The sequence below is a fragment of the Hypanus sabinus genome, chromosome 25 (genome assembly GCF_030144855.1).
Source record: "Hypanus sabinus isolate sHypSab1 chromosome 25, sHypSab1.hap1, whole genome shotgun sequence".
In the NCBI taxonomy this organism is placed as follows: domain Eukaryota; kingdom Metazoa; phylum Chordata; class Chondrichthyes; order Myliobatiformes; family Dasyatidae; genus Hypanus; species Hypanus sabinus.
The window spans coordinates 20911371-20935308 of NC_082730.1; the positions used below are offsets into that span (position 1 = coordinate 20911371).

Below are 23938 nucleotides of genomic sequence, written 5' to 3' on the forward strand. Positions count from 1 at the left end.
TAATTTAATCATTAATATTCAATATTCAAAAGAAAGGTGGAGAATTGCCAAGCTCAACTTTCATTCCAATATTAACAATGATGAGCTAATTATTTCAGTAGCTTTTGCACAGGTATTAAGAAGATTGCTGTATAGTTGTCTTGTATTAACAAATTAGTCCAATTATTACTTCAACTGAATTACATTCTAAATTAATCAGTCTTTCACACAATAAAGATGCACAATGTTTTTCATATCTATTTTACTCTATAGATCACCTGACTATGCACACAATTATTCAATGTGATTAGCATGATTATGGGCTTTCCATTGCCAATTTAAGATTTTGCCTTTGTTTAGGTCTAGTTATATTGTGTTATATTTACTATTGTTAATTCCCACTGACCAGAGAATTTAAAGCAGGGAAACAGGCCTTTTGGCCCAACCAGTGCAAGCTGACCAATTTGCCAACCTGTGAGAGTCATATTTGCCTACATTTGGCCTAAATCCCTCTAAAACCTTCCATTGCAAGTTATTTTTCTAAAACTATTAGAGATTTTTGTAAAATGTTCGAAATTTATTTCCATACTTTATACTTTCATAGTGGATTAACCTTGTTATTTTATAGTGCAGTTCACACTACTGGTAAATAACTGCTTTGAAAACTACTGTGTATCCGTTTTCATGATAGGAGGCTTTGCAAAGCTTATAAATATTTTTGCAATTTTATTTTAAATTAAATGACACAGCATGAACAATTACACAGTTGAAGAAATGTTTGGAGCACTAATAATGGGAACTATGCGAATTGCTGCGGCTGAATTTAATTATACAACTGCTATATCAGTAATGCAATAGTTAAAATTTCTAGGGTATTGTGCAAGATGGATTTCGGTAGGACACAAAGAGTCCTTGTTAAATTTTTATGTATTTTGCTTTAAGTTGATTCCCCACTTCTATGCTGAGCAGGGTTTCATATATACAGTGCCCATAAAAAGTATTCCCCCCCCAGAAGTTTTCATGTTTTATTGTTTTACAACATTGAATCACAGTGGATTTAATTTGTCTTTTTTGACACGATCAACAGAAGATTTTTTCTGTGTCAAAGAGAAAACAGTTTTCTGCAAAGTGATCTAAATTAATTACAAATATAAAACATAATTGATTGCACAAGTATTCACCCCCTTTAATCTGAACACCAAATCATCACTGGTTCAGCCAATTGTTTTCGAAAGTCACATGATTAGTTAAATGGAGATCACCGTGTGTGTCTCAAATGCTTGAAGTAAAAAAAAACTATATCTGGATGGTCCAACTGCTGGTGAGTCACTATGAAGACAAAAGAACAGTCCAAGCAACTCTGTGAAAACGATATTGAAAAGCACAAGTCAGGAAATGTATACAACAAAATTTCCAAGTCACTGAATATTCCTTGGTGTACAGTTAAATCAACCATCAAGAAATAGAAAGAATAAGGCACAGCTGTAAATCTGCCTGCAGCAGGCCATCCTCATGTAAGAAGGGGACTAGTGAGGGAGGCCAACAAGAGACCTATGACACAAGCTTCAGTGGCTGAGATGGGAGAGACTGCGCATACAGCAACTGTTGCCCGGGAGCTTCACCAGTCACGGCTTTAAGGGAGAGTGGCAAAGAGAAAGCCACTGTTGAAAAAAAAACTCACATGAAATCTTGGGTAGAGTTTGCCAGAACATAATCAAAAACACATCATCTGTACCGTGAGGCCTGGTGCTAGTTGCATCACGTTGTGGGGATGCTTCACTGCAGCAGGTTCTGGAAGGCTTGTGAAGGTAGAGGGTACAATGAATGCAGCAATATACAGGGAAATCCTGGAGGAAAATCTGATGCAGACCGCAAGTGAACTGTGACTTAAGAGAAGATTGGTTTTCCAGCAAAGCAATGACCCCAAGCATAAAGCCAAAGTTACACAGGAATGGCTCATGTCCTGGAGTGGCCAAGTCAGAGTCCAGACCTCAATCCAACAGAGTATTTGTGGCTGGACTTGGAAAGGGACGTTCATTCATGATCCCTATATAATTTGACAGAGCTTGAGCAATTTTGTAAAGAAGAATGGGGAAAAATTGCAGTGTTCAGATGTGCAAAGCTGATAGAGATGGATCCACACAGACTCAATGCAGTAATTTCTGCCAAAGATGCATCTACTAAATACTGACTTGAAAAGGTTGAATATTTATAGAACATAGAATAGTACAGCACATTACAGGCCCTTTGGCCCACAATGTTGTGCCGACCCTCAAACCCTGCCTCCCATATAACCCTGCATCTTAAATTCCTTCATATAACTGTTTAGTAGTCTCTTAAACTTCACTAGTGTATCTGCCTCCACCACTGACTCAGGCAGTGCATTCCACGCACCAACCACTCTCTGAGTGCAAAGCCTTCCTCTAATACCCCCCTTGAACTTCCCTCCCCTTACCTTAAAGCCATGTCCTCTTGTACTGAGCAGTGGTGCCTGGGGAAGAGGCGCTGGCTGTCCACTCTGTCTATTCCTCTTAATATCTTGCACACCTCTATCATGTCTCCTATGCAATCAATTATTTTGATTTTATATTTGTAATTAATTTAATCACTTTGTAGAGATCTGCTTTCACTTTGACATAAAAATCTTTTTCTGTTGATCAGTGTCAAAAAAGTCAAATTAAATCCAATGTGATTCAATTCTGTAAAAACGATAAAACATGAAAACTTCTGGGGGGGGGTTGGGGGTGAATACTCTTTATAGGCACGGTATTATTAAAATTTTTTGCTTTTCAATTAATGTTAAAATCATCTATTTTTGGCCTTTGCTTTTAGCTGCATACAAGTACAACTTTGCTCAGTTAATTGCATCAGAAGCTTTTGTTTTTTTAAGTATACCCCTTCAGTCCTTAGGCAGTTATCAAAGAGGTGAACAGTACCTGGCAAAAAAAAACAGATCTGTCAACATGTATAATTAACATCAAGCTATGTAACATCAAGAACAGTGTATGCTAGTGTAATCCTACAATGAACTTACTGCAAAATGTAGTATACGAGCTGTTCAAAGTTTGAAAATGCTGGAAACTGCTCCCTGTCATTCAACGGGTCAGGCAGATCTTGTAAATACTGTAGGTCTGATTTTTTATTACAACTGAGTGAAATTGCTGACAGACACAGACTAGCTGTGGCGACTTAATTAATGTAACATTGTTTATATATGCAAAATATGAAACAGAGTTGCTACTTTTTCCATTGAGTTAGCATATTCAGATAAGCTCATAGCTCTCAAAATTTTTACTAACATTGGCTAACATCAATAACTAAGTGGTGATTTTTATTTATTCCAACTGAACCTTCATCTAACAATTTAATGCCAAAAATTATTATTTTTTGACTGAAAACCTACAGTCACTCAAGACTGCAGAATGCTCCTTCTAGTTTTGCCAGTTTTGGGGAACCCACATAACTGCATTCAACAGCCTGATTTAAATTCCTAATGGTAATGTGACATCACAAGAAGCAAGACTGTAAAAATGCACTCCCCATTTTGTTTGCATTTTTCTCCCCTCTCCCCTCTCCCCTCATGCTAGTTAATACAGAACCTGCCACCACTTGTTGGGAAAATTACCTTTTTTGGTTATCTGGCTGAGGAATCCACATTGCCATGTCTAAAATGTACAGTAGAACTATTGAAGGAAACAATAAACATTTAAAATGTTTTATTGCAAATAGTCTTGCATTATCTAAAAGGGCCTTCATTTTTTTGTTTCAATTAATACTATACTAATTTGTTTTTCTAATTTGAGTGAAAGCTTTGACCAAAATAAGCCTGGAATACGTAATCTTGATTAACAATTTTTTATGATTCTGAAGGGTGTTGCATTGCATTACACTTTGAATAGATAATTGGACCAAGGAAGACTTTATCTGCTCACATAAACAAAAATGTTTTCATTGTATTAGTCAAAAAGCAGAGAATTCTCCTGCTGTTCTACCCAACATACCTTGTTCAAGCAACAGCACTGAAGAAAACGAACTAGTCAGTGTACCATTGACAATTAATTGACTCTGTCTTTATGATCGACATCACACTTTCGATCCAAAGCTTTTAAGGAGACTTTTTAAAGTTTTATTTTCTTTTGGAGTGTTTAAATAGGCACTTACACTCAGTGGCCACTTTATTATGTACACCTGCTCATTAATGCAAATATCTAATCAACCAATCAAATGGCAGCAACTCAATACATAAAATGTGGAAGAAATGTGATCAAAGTGACTTTGACCGTGGAATGATTGTTGGTGTCTGATGGGGTGGCTTGAGTATCTCAGAATCTGCTGATCTCCTGGGATTTCATACAGTCTCTAGAATTTACCGAGAATGTTGTGAGAGACAAAAACCTTCCAGGGAACAGCAGCAGTTCTATAGGTGAAAATGCTTTATTAATGAGATGTCAGAGGAGAATGGCCAGATTGGTTCAATCTGACAGCAAAGTGACAGTAACTCAAATAAACACGTGTTACAATAGTAGTGAGCAAAAGGGCATCTCTGAACGCGCAACACGTCAAACCTTGACATGGATGTCCTACAGCAGTAGAAGACCACTAGCATACACTCAGTGGCCACTTTGTTAGGTACAGGAGTTACCTAATACTGAGTATATATTATTTGTTCACTGCTCTACGATTGCTCATGTAATCATTTTGCTCAAGCCAAAGTCGTTATTTTCCGTAGCATAACCTTTGGAAGGAAATGATGAAGTATTTACATTCCAGAGTTTGATTTCAAATAAACATGTTCCCCCCCCCCCCCACCAACTTTGTCCTTAAAACTTATCCTTATAAAGTCAGTTGAAGCACTTCAAACATAACTTGTGCATTAGGAAATTATTTGGATAACTGATAACAGGTTATTTATTTTTTAAGACAATATTCATCACACATTGAGTAAATAAATTTTGTTTATTCAAACATTCAGAGAGATTGGTTTCATGTAATAATCTTAATTTCATCTTTCCTTTGAGATAGAAGTCTTTGCTATAGTGGTAGCATACTGTTCCCATTTATATCATTTTATATTTAAATTTTGTGAGTGAAATATTCCTCCTCTCTTTAATGGCTACTGCTACTTCACAAGCCCCATTTTCCATTAACCATATTTGTAAGTGACAATTCCTCTCATTCAGCCTAAACTCTGTATATTGTGAGACAGTTCTGCCATTAAGCCCATCACATTTTTGAGTATGGCATCTCTAAATGCTTAAATTTTGGCAGAACCTCCTGGAAAGCAAACATAGTGTGAATACATTGGGTTAGAATTTCCTGCTGGAAGTCAAATCCATTGTTAAATGTTTGAATTTGTTCATGCTAAATAGTTTCTTCCCCATTTTGGCATTTAGCCTCTTTAGCTTTGCTGGATGTTACATCTTTGCTTATAAAGATTTTTTTTTAAACTGGCCTTCTGGTCCAACTTTTGTCCAGCTATACAGTCCAAATATTTGCAATTGCTCCACAGAAAAAAAAACAGAAACAAATACTTACTTCACAATGTGCACTCATTTATAAAATCCAACTTTCTTTCACAAGCCTGACTGCACAACCTACATAGAGTGTAATTGATGCAAAGATCCGTCAAACTGCAAGCTGTGTCACACTCTTCCCGCTGTCAACAACAGACCAGATGTTGCTGTAACTTCAGATGTCCTCATCTTTATAATGTTTCATTGGTGGATCCCATTCCAAGAAGGGTGTGAACTGGTAGCTGCTCCTGCTATTGGTCATTTTGCATTTTGCCTAATCAAGTGGCCACTGAGTACATAGTCATGATCTTCTGCTGTTGTAGTCTATTCACTTCATGGTTTAATGTGCTGTGCATTCACAGATGCTCCTCTGCACACCACTGTTGTAATGTGTGGTTATTTGAGTTACTGTCACCTTCCTGTTGGCTTGAACCAGTCTGGCCATTCTCTTCTGCCCTCAATGTTCAAAGTAAAATTATCAAAAACAACCCAAAGATTTACTTTCTTGCAGGAATACACAGTAAATCTAAAAAACACAATAGAATTAATGAAAGTCTGCACCCAGCAGGACAAAGAACCAGTCAACAAACTGCAAAAACAAAAGAGGAAAATATAAATAAATAATAAATATGAGAACAGGAGATGAAGAGTTCATAGATTGTGGGAACAGTTCAGTAATGGGGCAAGTGAAGTAGAGTGAATTTAAACCCTCTGTTTGGTAATAAGTGACCTTGAACTTGGTGGTGTGAGTCCTGAGACTTCTGTACCTTTTTTGTGATAGTAGTAGCAAGAAAAGAGCATGACCTGAATCGTAGGAGTCCCTGATGATGTATGCTGCTTTCCTGCGACAACACCATGTAAACATGCACAATGCAGCCAGATTTTTAATCTCCCTCCTAGATGCTGATTTCTCATCACCTTTGATTTGGCTAATGACAGTGGTGTCATCAATAAAGTTAGATATGGCATTGGAGCTGTGCTTAGCCTCACAGTCATGAGTATTAAAGTGTGTAGAGAAGGGGACTAAACATGTAGCCTTGTGGTGCACCTGTGCTGTTGGAAATCGTGGAGGAGATGTTGTTGCCAATCTAAACTGACTGGGGTCTGCAAGTGAGGAAATTGAGGATCCAACTGGACAAGGAGGTATTGAGGCAAAGGTCTTGAAGCTTATTGATTAGGTTTGAGGAGACAATTCTATTGAATGCCAAGCTGTAGTCGATAAAGAGCATCCTGACGCATGCATCTTTGCTATCTAGATTTTCCAAAGTTGAGTGACAAGCCAATGATACAGCATCTGATGTGGATCTGTTATGCCACTATACTAATTTGAGTGGATCCAAACAGCTTTTCAGGCAGGAGTTGGTAGTTTTCATCACAAATTTCTCGAAGTACTTTATCACAGTGGATGTAAGTGCTACTGGATGAGTAATTGAGACAGTTAGTATGTTCTTCTTCGGCAGCTGTATAATGGAGTCTGCTTGAAGCAGGTGGGTACCTCGGGTTGCCAAAGCAAAAAGTTATAGACGTCGGTGAACATTCCAGCCAGCTGATCAGTTACTTTTCAGTTACGCCATCTGGGCCAGATGCTTTCAGCGGGCTCACCCTCCTGAAGGATGCTCTCATGTTCACCTCAGAGACTGAATACCCAGTGTCACCATGTTTTGACCGCATAGAAGACATTGAGCTTGGCTTCACTTTTGTAAAAATTAATAGCATTTAGGCCCTGCCACAGCTATTGTACAATCTTCAGTGATTCAAGTTTGGTATGAAATTACCATTTCACACATAAGAGATATTTCCTAAGATCATACCTGGACCTCTTGTATCTTACTTGGTTGTCAGACCTGAATGCCACTAATCTGACACTCAGCTGAGTATGGATCGCATGGTTCATCCTGAACTTCAGGTTGGGGAAGACTGAATGACTTTGTAGGGAAACACTCGTTTATAACTTTAAAAAAAAATGAAGTCTGTGACAACTGTGGTATATTCATTCAGCTCCTTTGTGTTATTGAACACATCCGTCCAGCTGCTCAAAGCAATCTCATAGCTCCTCCTGTCTCCTGCGACCACCTCTTTGTTGTCTTTATCCCTGGAGCCTTACTCTTAGCCTCTGCCTCAATATAGGTAAGAGGACAGCCAAGTGATCAGATTTCCAAAAATCTGGTCTAGGCATGGAACAGTAGACACTCCTTATTACAATATAACAGTGGTGAAGTATACTGTGACCGTTAGTGCTGCAGGTTATATGCTGATGATAATTGGGCAGAGATTTCTTCAAACAAGTCTGCTTGCAGTCTCTAAGATTTGAAATGCATTGAGGGGGGGCTGTTTCTTGTTCACTGATGGCAGCATGCAATATGTTGAGTGCCTGTTTAATCCCTCTCATTAACAAGGCATTTTCATCCACAAAACTGCCACTCACTGGATGCTTTTTATACCATTCTCTGTAAACTCCAGAGACTGTTGTGCACTCAAACCACCCTATCTGGCACCAACAGTCATTTAGATCACATTTTCCCCTCCTTCTAATGTTTGGTCTGAACAACAATTGAACCTCTTGACCATGCTATTATGCTTTGAGTTGCTGCCACATGATTGGCTGATTAGATCCTGCATCAACAAGCATAGGTACACCTAACTTACGTTTTTAAATCTATCAAGCTACCCTTTATTAGATGCATTTCGATGCAACTATTCTCTGTCATCTTTCCTTCAAACCCTCTTCATTTGATTGCAGAAATGTTTCTTCCTTTTTCAACATTTCTTGCAAGTGGATTTGAGTTTCAATATACTAGGCTGATGGTCGGCCTATAAATGGTTCCTTCTCAATGGCAATAAACAGACCTTGGATTGGCAATGGTAATAAACAGACTTTCTCAACACTGAGACACCCCAAAGCATTTGACAATCATTGCGTTCCTTAAAAAGTATATCCTTATTTTAGGAAGCATGGCTGTAAAGACTACAGATGTTGAAAATCCTGGAATAAAATCAAAACACTGTAAATGGTCAGCATCTGTGGAAAAGTATGTATGGAAATGCATTTTTTCTTTCCACAGATGGTGCTGATTATTTCCAGAACTTCACTTTTATTTCAGAACTTCCAGTATCTGCAATCATTTTGACTTTCAATGACCAGTTTTACAATTTGTCCAGGAATAAATATTGGCCTGAACACTGGAGATTCCAGCAAAACACTAATAATCCAGCATTCAATTGTTCAGAAATCCTGATGATCCAGCATCTAGCTCATGAATTAATTCAGATAATGCATGACCAGAACCAGGCGTTGGAACAGGCGCCAGGATTGGAATCCAGACTGTGGGTCATATACAAGGCTGGGTCAGGAGTATATTTGCAGCATGGTCCAGAGAATTTGTTCCCTGCTCCTTTTCAATTCTGTGGGTTCATTGGAAAATGATGTAATTTGTATAAATCTTGGAATAAAAGCATTCAATTGGGAAGTAACATCTAATAGTTGAGAAAATCTACTATTCTATCATTACCAAAGCCCAAAGGGTACTGGGTAACAAGTTTTACTAAATTACTTATGTAATGCCCTGGCTAACATTTCCACTGCTATGCTGCAAAGTAGTTTATATTAGCAGTTTTTTTATAAAAGCAGTGTGCCATGCTGGAAGTGTGTTTTGGCTTCAACTAAGATAAAGGCCCAGGTTGTCCAACTTTGTCATGATTGTGGGATGTGAGAGAAAGTTTTAGAGAGCCTAGGGGAAGAGATTTCTGAAGGACAGTAGTCTGGTTTGGGGTCTTTTTGGTCAGAGCTGCGGAGCGGGGGACAGAAGGGAAGATGCCACAGAATGCCATTGGAGGGAGTGCTTCGTGCAGATGAATAGCTCCAAGGAAGAATGACTAACGCTCCCGAGAGACAGCCAGTTTGTTTGAGATGGACTCAGAATGTGGCAAGTGCTTTCACGCAGACCGAGGGTCCAGCTTGTGAGTAAGAGATACACCCTCGAATACTCCAGCATGAGCTCCAACACCACGTGCACATTGGATTGGTTTATCCGTAATGGGCCCTTTTCTTTTCTTTTTCCTATTAACTATTAATTAAGCTGACATTGGTAGATATACTTTCATTATAATTGTATGCGGTGTACTATCTGCTATTTCTTGCTGACCAATGCAGGCGTCCCTCGCTTTACAAATGTTCATTTTACAAAATACCTATATTAGTAACTTGTTTTCACATTACAAAGAGGATTTTCACTTTGAAGATAATTTTTCCCATATAAATTAATGGTTATTCGCTTTATGCCATTTCGGCTTAAGAAAGGTTTCATAGGAACGCTCTACCTTTGTAAAGTGGGGGGGGGGGCAGCTGTAATTGTGTATGGGCAGTATTTACAAGGCACTCACTCAAATCAAGGTTCCTTGAAACAGAAAATCACAACATTCCCACTTGTTTGAACCATAAATCATACTGAAGCTAGATGTATATTGTTTATGAAAGGTGGGCTTCTCACCACTGAGTCAATCACATGGCTGTCATAAGAGTTAGCTAATGAGCAGAGTTTGTACATGAGCCCTGGTGAGAGGTTACAATTGTGGGGGGCCATGCCCTGATGATTTCAGATGCTGTACGACTGCTGTTTTAGGACTGATTATGCAGTTTGTGTGTTTAAGCCAGTTGTCAGGCTAGTGTCAGGGAAATTGATTAAGGTACTTTATTATAGATGTCGCAGGGATAAAGGGTTGGTGCAAATGAAATGGTTATCCACAAATAATGCTTGTGTTCTGAAAGGGGTGGATGGAAATGAGGAATTCTATAAAAGTGTTGGAAAAAAAAGACTAGCAGTGATGTAACTGGAGTTCTGCTACCTGATCGGATGAGATACCCTGGAGAGGAGGGCCCACGGGCAGTCCATACTTTTAGAGAAGGGGAGCATGTAGCTAAAGGTGAAGACTTTAAAGACAAGTTGTTTTCATTGCTGTGAAGTGAGGGGAAAGAGTTGTGTAATGGGTTCTTCGGCAGTCGAAGGAAATCCTGTGCTGGTTTCAGCTATTACATCACTGGTTAATAAATGTTGACAATATTGTAGGCTATGAATGTTCTCTAGAGCCAAGCCCGTGCCCAATGGGGAAGAAGAGTGTAAGGCTTAGGCAGAGAAGACATCTCAGTTAATGGTTGAGTGGCAGTGCTCTGATAATATGAAAAAACAGACTGGTAGAGAGTTTAAAGTGTCCATCAGCTGGTATAGTGAGGTTCCTGAAGGCAGAAAACCCATTAATCACATCAGATAATTATCTGTAAGCTCTGAAAGATGCTTTCAGCGCTGCTGAAAAGTGCAGCCAATCTTAAGAAGAAGCTTAGGCACACACCTGCACGCTTCAGACTTATCGGCTACCTATACTAAGCATCTGAAAGCATTAGAGAGGTACCTTTAAAATTCAAAGTAAATGTCACCAGAAACAACCCCGAGATCCATTTTCTTGCTGGCATTCACAGTAAATACAAAGAAACGTAACAGAATCAATGAAAAACACACACAAGACAGACAACCGACATGTAAAAGACAACAACTTATGCAAATACAAAAAGAAAAAAAAACACAATTAATAATGATAAATAAATAAATAATAAACAGGCAACATGAGATGAGGAGTCCTTGAAAATGAGTCCAGCTGTTGTGGGAACAGTTCAGTGCTGTAGTGAGTGAAATTATTCCTTCTGGTTCAAGAACCTGATGGTTGAGGGAAACTGGTGCGGGGAGATAGCCAACTCAGGTGGGGTGTGAGTTCCAATGCAGAAAAAACTACTAGGAAGGGCTGAAGAGTGTATGGCCAGACAGGAATACAAAAAGAATTTACAGAAAGATATGCATTCAAAAGTTTGAAGCATTGGGGGATCGTTGACAACTTCGAAGTGATCTGTTCCTTGTTTTGGATGCATAACTTCCTCTTGACACTATGCTACTTACCTCAGACGTACACCTACAACAATTAAGTTTCAAATCCTCACCGCTCATTGACTTGGTAGATTTTTTCTCTCATACATTCAATAATTTATAAACAACTATATTGTAATTATTAACACTAGTTATCATCTTATAGAAAAGCAGTATTTAAAATAAATAGATAAAGGAATGAAGGGCAAGCAGAATTACAAACTGAGACCATATGATATAGGTGAAGAATTAGGCTATTCATCCCTTCGAGTCTACTATACCATTCCATCATATTTAGAATGATAAGCAAAAAAAAGCAAGATAATGGTAGAATTTCATATTCAAATTTCTGTAGTTAAATTGAAAATTATGGTCTTAAATCTAAATAAAATAAACTGCTAATGTATGAGAGATTAAGGTTGCTGTAATCATGTGGAAAATTACCTTAAAAGATCTGCTAGTGGACAGGTAATGGTCAGCATTCAAAGAAATAATACAGGATTTGTATTCTTCAAAATATCTTTGCTACTGTCATAGAAGATTTCTTTTTGCTAGCAATTAGGGTTTTATTGCAAACTACTGGTCTTACAAAGCTCTGCAACCAGTCACTAGGAGCATGGTAGATACTTGATGAAAAATAATGTGAACAAATTTTGCAATTTTTGGAAGTTAATTAGCTCTGTAGATATCATTTACTTAATTTTGAAACACATCAATTGTGATAAGATCGTTTTAAGTATTGGCAACCAAAAACCAGAAGGATTCTGTCATATGACACCGAACTGCTTTAATTATAAGTCTCATATTTGCATTAATTAATTATTATAAATCAAATAGATCTACTATCCGAGTGAAAATGAAACAATTAGTAATAACTTTATATCAAGTCTATTCACTGAAATATGCATTTAGGAATGGAAAATTGCATGAATTATTGTGTAAATACTATGAATGGAAATTATACGTGTCTGTCCATCCACTTTCTCATTTTCTTAACACCACAGAAATTATTTTTTTTTGGAATGTCTCTTTGCTATATCATGCTGAAAGATGTCAGTGGGAAGGAATCAGCCCCTTTGAAGCTCCATGTTTAGTTCAAATTTTTGACAAGATGGCTCCAGCAGACAGATTTCTCAAGCATTCCTGAGGACTGTACACTCTTCCAACTTCACTGACATACATTGCACCATCCACAAAAACGTAACACCTTCCCATTACTGAAGCCCAAAAATTCTTTTCCAGCAATGCTGCAATTTACTTCTTTCAATTTGGTATGCAACATTCAATGCTCATGAAGTGGTCTCCTTTATATGAGAGAAACCAAATGCAGAGTGGATGATGGCTTTGCAGAACATTTTTGTTCAGTCGACGAGAGTGTCCCTGAACTTCAATTTTTTTTTAATTCATTCTCCATCACATTCTTACTCTGACAGATTTTGGCTGTTCTAACAAAACCAAACACAAGTTTGAGAATTAGCATTTCACCTTCCAGGCACCCGAACACTTTATAGCCTTTAGTATTTGATAGTAAATTCAGCAATTTCCAGTTTCCAGTTTGTAATGATTAGTTTAGATGCAATGTTATCAACCTGTATTATTACTTTTGTGTTACCCTTTCTACAAATGCTACCTGACCAGCTGGTATTTCTAGCATTGTCCTTTAATGTACAGCACATACAGTGTTCTGTATTTTTCTCGTCCTCTCCTTCATCTTTCCAGATTAACATCTACTATAAGACCACAAGGTATAAGAGCAGAATTAGGCCATTCTGTCCATCAAGTCTGCTCCGCCATTCCATCATGGCTGATCCTGGATCCCACTCGACTATATACACCTGCCTTCTCGCCATATCCTCTGATGTTCTGACCAATCAGGAAACTATCAACTTCTGCCTTAAATATACCCACAGATTGGCCTCCACCACAGTCTGTGACAGAGCATTCCACAGATGTACTACTCTCTGGCTTAAAAAAAAATCCTCCTTACCACTGTTCTAAAGAGTCACACCTCAATTTTCAGGCTGTGCCCTCTAGTTCTGGATATCATCACCATAGGAAATACTCTCTCCACATCCACCCTATCTAGTGCACATATATCAACTGCAACTAAAAGCCTTTACCACCCTGTATCACCCAACACCAACGTGTGTTTGTCTTCCTTGGTCTCAGCGCTATCATCCATATTCGTTATTTTTACTCAAACTCTTTTCTTTGGTACCTAAAACACACCTGTTTTCTAGATTTTTCCCCAATTCTGATGGAAGATAATTGGCCTGAAATGTTAACCCTGTTTTTCTTTCTACAGATGCTGCCTGATTTGCTAAATATTTCCATTTTTTGTGTGCTTGTATTGCATATTTACCTGATGACAGCACACCTACCTAAGCAGATCAGCATTTGAACAAAGCTGACAGTTCTGGGATATTGGAATAGAGAAATAAGAATTGCCAACACACTAATAGTCCTTATCAAAGGATAAATAACTAATACAGATAATAGAATCACTTAAACATTGCATCACAAAAGTTAGGTAAAGTGCTGATACTACACATTTCTCAATATTAGTTTTCAATTGGAATTAAGAACGGTATATTTGCTTTTGAACAAGCTGATGCACCGCTTAATATTATTGCTACATGAGAAATAGCAAAGTAGGAGATTCTGTGATACTTACTCGCAGCACATCAATTACCATATCTCTTGCTTCAAGTTCCCCCTCAAGCACACTGAAGAACATCAGTAACTCTGACTTGCTGAGATTTTCTAGGTTCATGATGGCTCTGCAAAACAAAAGTTCATCCATTAGTTAATGTTTTTAAACTTACTTTTCTCCTATTTTGATGCAATGTTTAAGAGATATACTGCAAAACACAGATGACTCCAGACAGAGTTAATCAAGACTGGTCCAATATATTAACAAATATTTCATTGTAATAGTTTGTACGTTGAAAAATCCTGCCTTTGAAGCTCTCTATGCCAATTTTAGGCTTTTTGAACCTTGTTAAATTTCATTAGCCTAGCAACACCTTTAAACATAATTCAACGGTGTATTAAGTATACAACATTCATTCTTCATCACCATTTTATTTAAGTTTCATTTAAAGTATCACAAGTTTTAGTCTATGGAATGGATTTTGTTTCTTTCTGCAGCATCTCTATGATCCACTATTTTCCAGTATTGTGCATTTTTATTTTTGATTTTTTTCATTGACCAAAGAGGGAAAAAAAATGAGAGGACGTATGGCCTTTCCAGTTAGCAAATCACAAGAACAAGGGTCTTCTGTTCAACATTGTGTAGCACAATAGTGGCACATTACCCATGTTGAGGAGCGATGAGTTCTTAGCAAATGACTTCTCCATTACAGTACTGATCCTTTGTGCTGACCAGATGTTTTATACTCACACTTAAGAACAGGCTCTGGAAATTATTCTGAGTTGCTAGCAGGAAGATTACCAATGATGCAAGCAATGGATACTGCTAGTACCAAAGCAGCTATTGAAGCTTTTCATCAACCTTTAAAAGTCAATTCCATTCTAAAGGCCAAAAGCCATACTTGTTATTACACATGCGTCTTTACTACTAACCCTTTTCCCATCAACTCCATCTCTGCTTTTGTCACTCAACCTCTATCTTCCATTCAGTCATAGGGATCCTGACAGTGTTAATGTGGATAAGACATTTCACCTGGCTTAGGAGTCAAGAACACTTGTTTATTCATTTTGTGCCACGTCATATGACGTGGGCGATTGTGGTCTTTCCATGACAATGACTGTTCTTGGCAAATTTTTCTACAGAAGTGGTTTGCCATTGCCACTTTCTGGGCAGTGTCTTTACACTGACCCCAGCCATTATCAATTCTCTTCAGAGATTGTCTGCCTGGCATCAGTGGTCACTCAACTAGGAATGGTGATATGCACCAGCTGATCACACAACTATCCATCATTTCGTCCCATGGCTTCATGTGACCCAGATATTTTTTTTGGGGGGGGGGGCAGCTAAGCAGTTGCTACACCTTGCCTAAGGGTGATCTGCAGGCTAGCAGAGGGAAGGAGCACCTTATATCTCCTTCCGTAGAGACATATCGCCACCCTCCTACCCAACAAGAGAACACTGCCTCTTTTTTTTGAAAAAAAAGGTGGGTGGTATTTATGACATATGTAAGAAATTTCTTCAGTGTTCAAATCTTTTGAGTTCTTCTCTTTAGGGTACTGTGGAGATTCATCTGACTGTTTGATCGGTATATGTACAGTACATTAAATTGATGGGAGTCACAGGAACCAAATGGGTGAACATCTTTAAAAAATGTCATTGTGTTTTCTCTCCCCTGCCCCGCAACTCATGAGTCCTTGACTTAAAAACTTTTCTAAGTACTAACGACTGGTTGACTATTTCTTACTCCACATGCTGCCCAATATGCAAAGCATTTCTGGCATTTTTGATCTTAATCCAATTTATGACCTTTTAATTTTAAAAGTTTGCCAAATTTGCAGCGCATGTAATCATCCTTTATGTAGAAATCTTAGAAATATCAATCCCTACACTTCTCTTGTTCCCATCCAATGCATTTATTAATTACATTTACAGGACCCAAGTATTCTGGCTGTATTTGATCGCCCAATCCCAACAAGCGAACCAAATGGGAAACTGCACTTTGAACCAGTGCACCTGGCATGAAAATGCCCTTATGTTACTGCTAAAAATGGCATCCTGAAAAACAATGAAAGAATGCTATTTTGTGAGGCAGTGATATGTACAATATGTGCTATTTTGCGAGTTAATGATGGTGTCACAGGATGATAATGAATAGCATCAAAAGCACGCAAGCCTGATAAGAACATTGCCGAAGTGAAGGAAGGAGACTGGTTCTATCATTTACGTAACTGAATATGTGTGAATGTCTCAAGACCTCCATATTTAATTGCATTTTGGGAGCTTGTATATGGTGTGTACATGGACTCAGTGGCCACTTCATTCGGTGCACGTGCTTGTTCATCAGCCAATCATGTAGCAGTAACTGAATGCATGAATCATGCAAACATGGTCAAGAGGTTCAGTTGTTTCTCAGACCAAACAACAGAATTGCGAAGACGCCATGGTAGTGTACTGGTTAGTGCAGTACTACTGTCACTCAGAACGTAGAATATATACAGTATACAACCTGAAATCCTTATTCATCACGAACATCCATACAGCAGCAGAAATTAAAACCTGATGTTCTAAACTCCGGTGCTGTAAAACATTATGCTAATTGCTATGTTACCATGCTACCCACCCAATTCAATTTTATCAATCAGCCAGTATTTCTACTCTAAATAATAATTTCGGCTCCAAAAAAAAGTACAGAGAACACGAGCCAACTGGTGGAAAAGACCAAAAACGGGGCACGGGTCATGAACGACTCCATTTTGAAACATCGAGAAAGATTGAAGATTGAGACAATTGCAGAGAGGGTCAGCAATGGAGGACACAGGGGCAATGACGGTCGGTAGCCGGATCGGCAGCACTCAGACCTGGCGCGGCAGTCACTCCACGGAAGGACTAAGTTCATGCAGCTGCTCTCCTCAAATGCGGAGGGGCAGAAGTTTTCAATATTCTGAGATTTATGAGATTATTGGACTATCCTTTATATTGGTCTTCTTCAGTTTTTTTTCTTTCTTGTGGCTAATTTGTGCGTGGGCAATATGTTAGTTTTTGTGAGAAGAAGGGGTTGGGGATATGGGGTCTGATTTTCATGTTGATGTTTTTCTGTGTAGGTGATCCCTTAGCTTTCTGTGTGAGAAAGGAGGTCGGGGGTTTGATGCTATTGTTGCTGGTTATTTTCCAGTGAGGGAGGGGGGGGTTTGGGTTTAGTTTCTTTTTTGTGTGGGGGGAGTTGATGTCTTTTCTTTCAACAACCCTCATGGTTTTTCTGTATTTTATGCCTATCTGGAGAAGACAATTATCAGAGTTGCACTGTACATGCATACTTTTGACAATAAAATGAACCATTGAAACACATTTTAACATTTTTTTTTTTAAAAACAGGAAAACCATTGAGAATGTCCTGGCCGGGACACTACACTGCAATATGTATTTAAAAAAGCACATATATCTGATTCATTGGTAAGGTGCAGCATCTATACTGGATTGCGGGCTGGCCGCGCTCCATCAGTGCTGCCCTCCAGCGTACACTCAGTGCAAGATAAGCTCAATTGCATTCCTCTCTGGACTATTGTGGGCTTGTTCTTATGACATCCATGGTCTGAAGGACTTGGACTATATGTTTTTGTGTGACTATGTTTACTGCCATCCTATACAGTACGTGCCTTGTGCTGCGTATGACTGTTGGTACTGTGTCTTGTACCTTGGCTACAAAGGAAAGTTGTTTTATTTGGATGTATTTGTGGGTATTCATGTAAGGTTGAATGACAATTAAACTTCAACTTCATGCACGATGGATAAAAGTTAGAGATGTAAATTCAATGTGGATTTCCATATTTAAATCTAATCAAGTTTCGGGTTTGTGACTAACAAGGATTGTGCTGGTGAAATTTGGTGCAATAGCATCTGGCAACATAGGTTCATATCCCATGTTCTGCATGTGAAAGTCATGGACCTCAGGATTTGGATAATCCAAAGCAGATGCTGGAACTCCAAAGCAACACTACACACACACACACACACACACACACAATGCTAGAGGAACTCAGCAGGTCAGGCATCATCTATGGAAAGGGATAAACAGTCGACATTTCGGCCTGAGACCCTTCTTCAGGACCTGAGATTCTCCAGCATTTTGTGTATGTTGTTTCGATAATACACTGTGCAGGTGCAAACTACTTACAAGCACACAGCAAGGTAGCTTCTCTAGAAAAGCCATCTATTTCTAAAAGGCAGTTATGTTGAAATATCACATTAGCATTCTTCCTCTTTGGACCAGTAATAATTTATCCTCCACAAGTACTTTTCCAAGCAGCTCATCTACTTCAGGAAACCTATGTTAAGCCTCTAAATTATAATATAAGTATACTAGTAGATTTCTGCATTGTATTCAGGAGCTGGAGTATGGCTTTGTACAAATAGGCAGCATCCTAACTAAGGTCTAAAGATCAAAGAAACAAGAACATTTTCCACAATAACTCCTCATTGGCAGTTCTCTTTTCTATTATGTTACAGGTGCTGATTTTGAGGTACAGGAATTGTTTCAGCTTAAAGTTTAACAAGCAATACCCGCATTTGTAAATTTCCATCTTCAACTTACAACATATATTACTGTTCTGCACTAATTCTGAAAGACCAAAGGCATCTCCCATGATGCCTCACAAATACTTGAAATACGTCAGTCATGATTCTCCAATGTTCAGCAGCAAAGGATAGCTTGAGTTCAAACCTCTGAAGAGCAATCCATTTGGAAATATTTTTCATGCATAATTATTTTACAGAAAAAAACTACGGATTTTCAAAATAACATCATTTTAATATACAACTGCTTGACTTTAAATGCATGTCAGGCATTTTCAGAAACGTGTTAAACCAATGATAAATTTGTGTAATTTAACTGGCGTATTGTATTGGACTTATGTTAGTGAATGTGAATCAATATGTGAATAGCAATTTAAAGCAAATTATTTAAAGCCAATACCTTAGTGGTGCACAAATACATAGGTGCTAAAAAGATAAAGACTGAAAATGCTGGAAATGCATCGGGTCATGCAGCATTTTGTAGAGAAAGAGAGAAAAAATGTCAAGTTTTCAGATTAAATGATGACACAGAAGCAAAAAAGTTAACAAGCAGAACAACTGTTAAGATTGTAGATTAAAGAGGTGGAGGTTGGGCAGGGATGGTGGGGTATCTTTAAGGAGAGAACAAAGGAGATGGACTATGACATGGCAGAAGAGGATTTTTCACCCCATCTGTGAAGCTCAGTTTAATTTAAAAGTAAGTTTAAAAGCTAACCCTGACACAAGTAGTACAGTCGGCCCTCCTTATCCACGGGGGATTGATTCTGGGAACCCCCACGGATACCAAAAAATGCGGATGCTCAAGTCCCTTATTTAGCCTGACCAGTGCGGTGGTCTTTAGGAGCAGGCACAGCTCTGAATCCGCAGTATTTCTGTTCATGAAAATAATCACGATTGAAAATAAAGTGGAAGTAATAAAGCGATTGGAAAGAAGTGAAATGCCATTGGTCATTGGAAAAGAGTTAGGCTACAGTCGGTCAACAACGATCAGAACAATTTTAATGGAGCATGTAAAAGGCCCTGCCTCGATGAAAGCTACAATTATTACTAAGCAACGCAGTGGTTTAATTATTGAAATACCCTGTACATATGTTTCTTCAGTGTTTTATATGCATAGAAAGGTGAAATATATACTATATTATACTATATATACTATATTATACAAGACAAACGTTTGACTAATTGACGCTAAATAATACCAGATGTACCTGTTCAGACTTCAAATCCAACTTAAAGACAGACACAGGAATGGAACTCGTTCACAACCTGGGGACTGCCTATACTTTAAAATCATCTCTAGATTACTTATAGTACGTAATACAATGTAAATATATGTAAATAGTTGTTATACTGCATTGATTAGGGAATAATGACAAGAAAAAAAGTCTGTACATGCTCAAATAACGAGTGCTGGAGAGAGAACTACCGGGTTTTCCCAATCCGCAGTTGGTTGAATCCGCGCATGATAATCCGCAGCTAAGGAGGGCCGACTGTATTGAAATCTAAACTCAAAAGCTGGGAGTAAAACCAGTTCTTGGTGGTGATGGCAGTGGGAGGCAGAAAGTATAGTCAAAAACACAACAAAAAATTTAGAAAATTACAGGTTGGAAAGAGTCACTAGGACTAAAAAATACTCAACTTATTCAGCAGACACTTGTTTACATCACTGAAAAAGCCACCTGACAATTCCTGCTGCTCTATTACTCCCCTCGCTAACACCTCTTTACAATCCGACACTATGCCATTTTTAGGGGTATAGAACATCTTGCCCAGTCTCACCCTGGTCAGGTGCTTTTCACAGAAATGAATGAGAGTCTGGTGAATTAATCAGAATCTGGTTTAATATCATCAGCATTATGTTGTGAATTTAATTTTGCAGCAGCAGTACAATGCAATACATGAGAATAGAGAGAAAAAATGTGAATTACAGTAAGTAATGAGTTGTTTCTTCAACCCAAGTGTTCTTTTCTTCCCAGTCATTAGTTTTCTACAGTTTTGTTGTGTTTTTCAGCAACATTTTCTGGCTCCCACTGCCTTCACCACCAAGAACTGGTTTTACTCCCAGCTTTTGAGTTTAGATTTCAATAATTCCAAAGATCAAGTTTTGAAAATTATAAGATAATATGAAGACAAAAACCCAGACAGGGGTCTTAGTCAACTGCAAATCCTAACTAAGGACAGCTAGTACTAAATTAAACTAAAACATTTCCATGGATGTTGCCTGACCTGCTCATTGGCTCATATTATTGTCAAAGTATGCATGTACAATACAACTCTGATATTTATCTTCTATAGATGACGTAGAAATACAGAAAATGGGTGTCGTTGAAAAAACATCAATCCCCTCCCCACAAAAAAAGGAAAAAGGAATAAAACTCACAAACCCCAAACACCCCCACCCCCTTCCTTGCACAAAAACTAACAGATTACCCACATGAAAAACAGCAGCCAGAACATTAAACCCCAAAACCCCCACCCTTCTCTCGCAAAAGAAATGAAAGCATCAAATCCCAACCTGCCCTTTCATACAAAAAAACTAACAGATCGCTCACAAAGAAAAACCAAGAACATCACACCCCAAAGCTTCGAATACTTCAACTCACAATAACTAACATACCATCCACAGATCCCCAACCTGCCAATTGGCAACAAGAAAGAAAATACAGAAAACTGAAGAACAGCAATATAAACGACAATAATTACGTATTAGAATTGCAAAAACACCCTCCCATCAGAATCAAATTCAGCCCTTCTGTGAAGAGCGACCACCGTGCTGCGGGCCTGCATCCTTCTGAACGCTGCCTACCCCTGGCCTCCGTAGAGAGCGACCTTTGATCTCCTCTGCTTTTGCCTTGATGCTTCAATGTTCCTGGATGCTTTGAAATGAAGCCAAACACAGCCCCACACCTTATCTCTGGTCTTCTTCATGAAGCAGTTCTTGATACTCTCCGCCCTCGATCATTCTATTGGACTCCAAACTGCACGTCACAGGCCCCAACAGTTTCCAAAACACAAAGCAGACAAAAAAGAACAAGCAAATAATGTAAAAGTGAAATAGTTGAAGAGATTGGCTATCTAGAAGATGTCACCCAAGGAACCATTCCTCGCTGGCGCCATCTTGACTGGAAGTTCAGTGTTGAGTTCCTCCAGCATTTTGTGGGTGTTAAAAAATGACCATGTCTCCTCCTCTTATTTTCTGGCATTGCAGTATTTCCTAGTGCAAGTATAATTTTTTATACCTCAAAACTTCCATTTCCAAAAAAAATTGCTGTGGGACTTCTGCTTCACAAGACTCAAATTCTCACACCTTTTCTTCTATTTAGCACCTCTTCTGCTGAGATTTGACTTACCACTGTAATGCTAATTAGAAGTTAACAAGGAGTGCTACAAAAATCTAACATGCCAACAGCTGGGACCCATCACAGAGAAAATAAGCTACATTAGTAATTTTCTTCATCACAAAATTGCAAGTATTTGAACAAAAAAAACCAATGAAATCACAGCACATTAGATTCGATAGATTGGATTTAAAAATTGCTCCACCATAGAAGACAGAGACCAGAAATGAAGGGGTGGTATTCTGACTGGAGGTCTGAGGCCAGTGGTGCTCTTCAAGGATCAGTTGACTTTGGACCTCTACTGTTTTGATGATAAAATGCTTTTTACAAAAATGTAGGTGGGCTGATTGGTAATTTGGCAGATGACACAAAAATTGCCAGGGTTGTGGACAAAGAGAAGGGTTCTCAATTTCTAGACCTGTTGGAAGTACTGACGTTGCCTGGATTAGAGAGTATTAGCTAATAGGAAAAAGAGATAAACTTGGACACTTTAACACATACCACAAAGACTAACAGCAAGAGAAGAAGCTCTGAAAAGTATGAAAGGAAAAACATATCCAACATAGATGGCTACCTGTTTATGCTATATTGAGTTCTGTGCTGCTTCTGTACAAAACCATGTGTTGCTAAATGCTGAGGTTCTCTCTCTATCCCCATGCCCCCTGGCTATCTATTTAGGTAAAAGTCTGGACATATTGTTGCAGAATAAACCATTCAATTGTACTACTCCATATCTGTTGACCCTCGCAGAAAAGTTTGCATCAAAGAAATTCATTGACCAAAAGTTAATTAAGTATTAGTTTACAGGAAATGCCTTTAAGACCCTACAGGAAAAGGAAAACTGTGGATCCTGTCAAGCTGGTTCCTTGAGCAGACTAGCAGAATGCCTCACCACTATAGCATTCGAACATGCATCAAGAATGTGATTCATCAGCAGCAAGAAAGGAAGTACATCAGATCCCTCAGGCACACTCATAACTTCACTACCAGTGCAAACTACCCTTGTGGTGGATGGATCTACCTCCTTGAATGGCTGAGCTAATGACATAAGTGTTGTTAGTGGAAGGCAAAGTGAAGTAGAGGGATTCAAACACAAATTGTAAAATAATTCTGCAGATCAACGGCTAGACAAATGGGATAATACAAATTACCATGCTTTTTTTAAAATGGTTAAACGCAATAACTAGATGGAGAGGGCAAAAGGGATTCTGCAGATGCTAGAAATCTTAAGCAACACACGTGAAGTACTTGAGGAACTTGGCAGTTTTGTGGCAGCTATGAAACTGTCAGTTTGGTTGAGGCCCTTTATCAGGTTTGGAAAGGAAGGGCATTTTTAGCTTTTGTCCCCTTTCTTTCCAGTACTGATGAAAGATTTCAATCTAAATTGTCAACTGTTTATTCCCCTCCACAGATGCTGCCAGACTTGCTATTTAAAGAAGACAATACTGTTATACAAGTATGTCGTCCAGATTCCTTTTCTGAGTATTCCCTGGCATTACTGGGCTTCGGGACATAATGCGGGAATTTAATAAACTACATATATAGGGGACCAGCTGTGTCTATTTATTTCCCAACAGAGAACTGTACACCTCAACAAATGTTTCATTGATTCTTGTTTTCCTGGTCTATGACATTATTAGTCTGCTTTGAACAAGTTAAATGATTAGAGAAATGGTACACCTACATTCAAATAATGGTAAATGGGTTCATTCATGTAATACATCTACTGGGTTCATTATTAAGATTTCAAATTGTAGTGAGAATGGTGAAAATTGTTTACCCAATAAACTACAAGTAGTGTAATAAAAGGAACATGCACAGTAGTCAACCCTTTGCCTTTAAATATTCATTGCTTTAAGATTTCAAATAAAATTTTCTGCTTTGCACAGTTAAGTATATTTTTCCAAATGTGATTAAGTAAGTAACCAGCATGTTACTCTTCAAAATTGTTGGCTGAAAGCAGCTCAGCTTGGAAAC

The 23938-nt window shown here is 38.4% G+C and overlaps 1 protein-coding gene across 2 annotated transcripts in view; it reads right to left on the reverse strand.

The window, feature by feature from the left end:
* cttnbp2nlb (CTTNBP2 N-terminal like b) overlaps window positions 1-23938 on the reverse strand; it is a 74870-nt gene that overhangs the window by 45871 nt on the left and 5061 nt on the right. For both annotated transcript variants that reach the window (XM_059950280.1, XM_059950279.1), the window contains exon 2: window positions 14076-14181. In XM_059950280.1, coding sequence (XP_059806263.1) covers window positions 14076-14174 — 99 coding nt within the window. In that variant the 5' untranslated portion in view covers window positions 14175-14181. The remainder of the gene's footprint in view (window positions 1-14075; window positions 14182-23938) is intronic.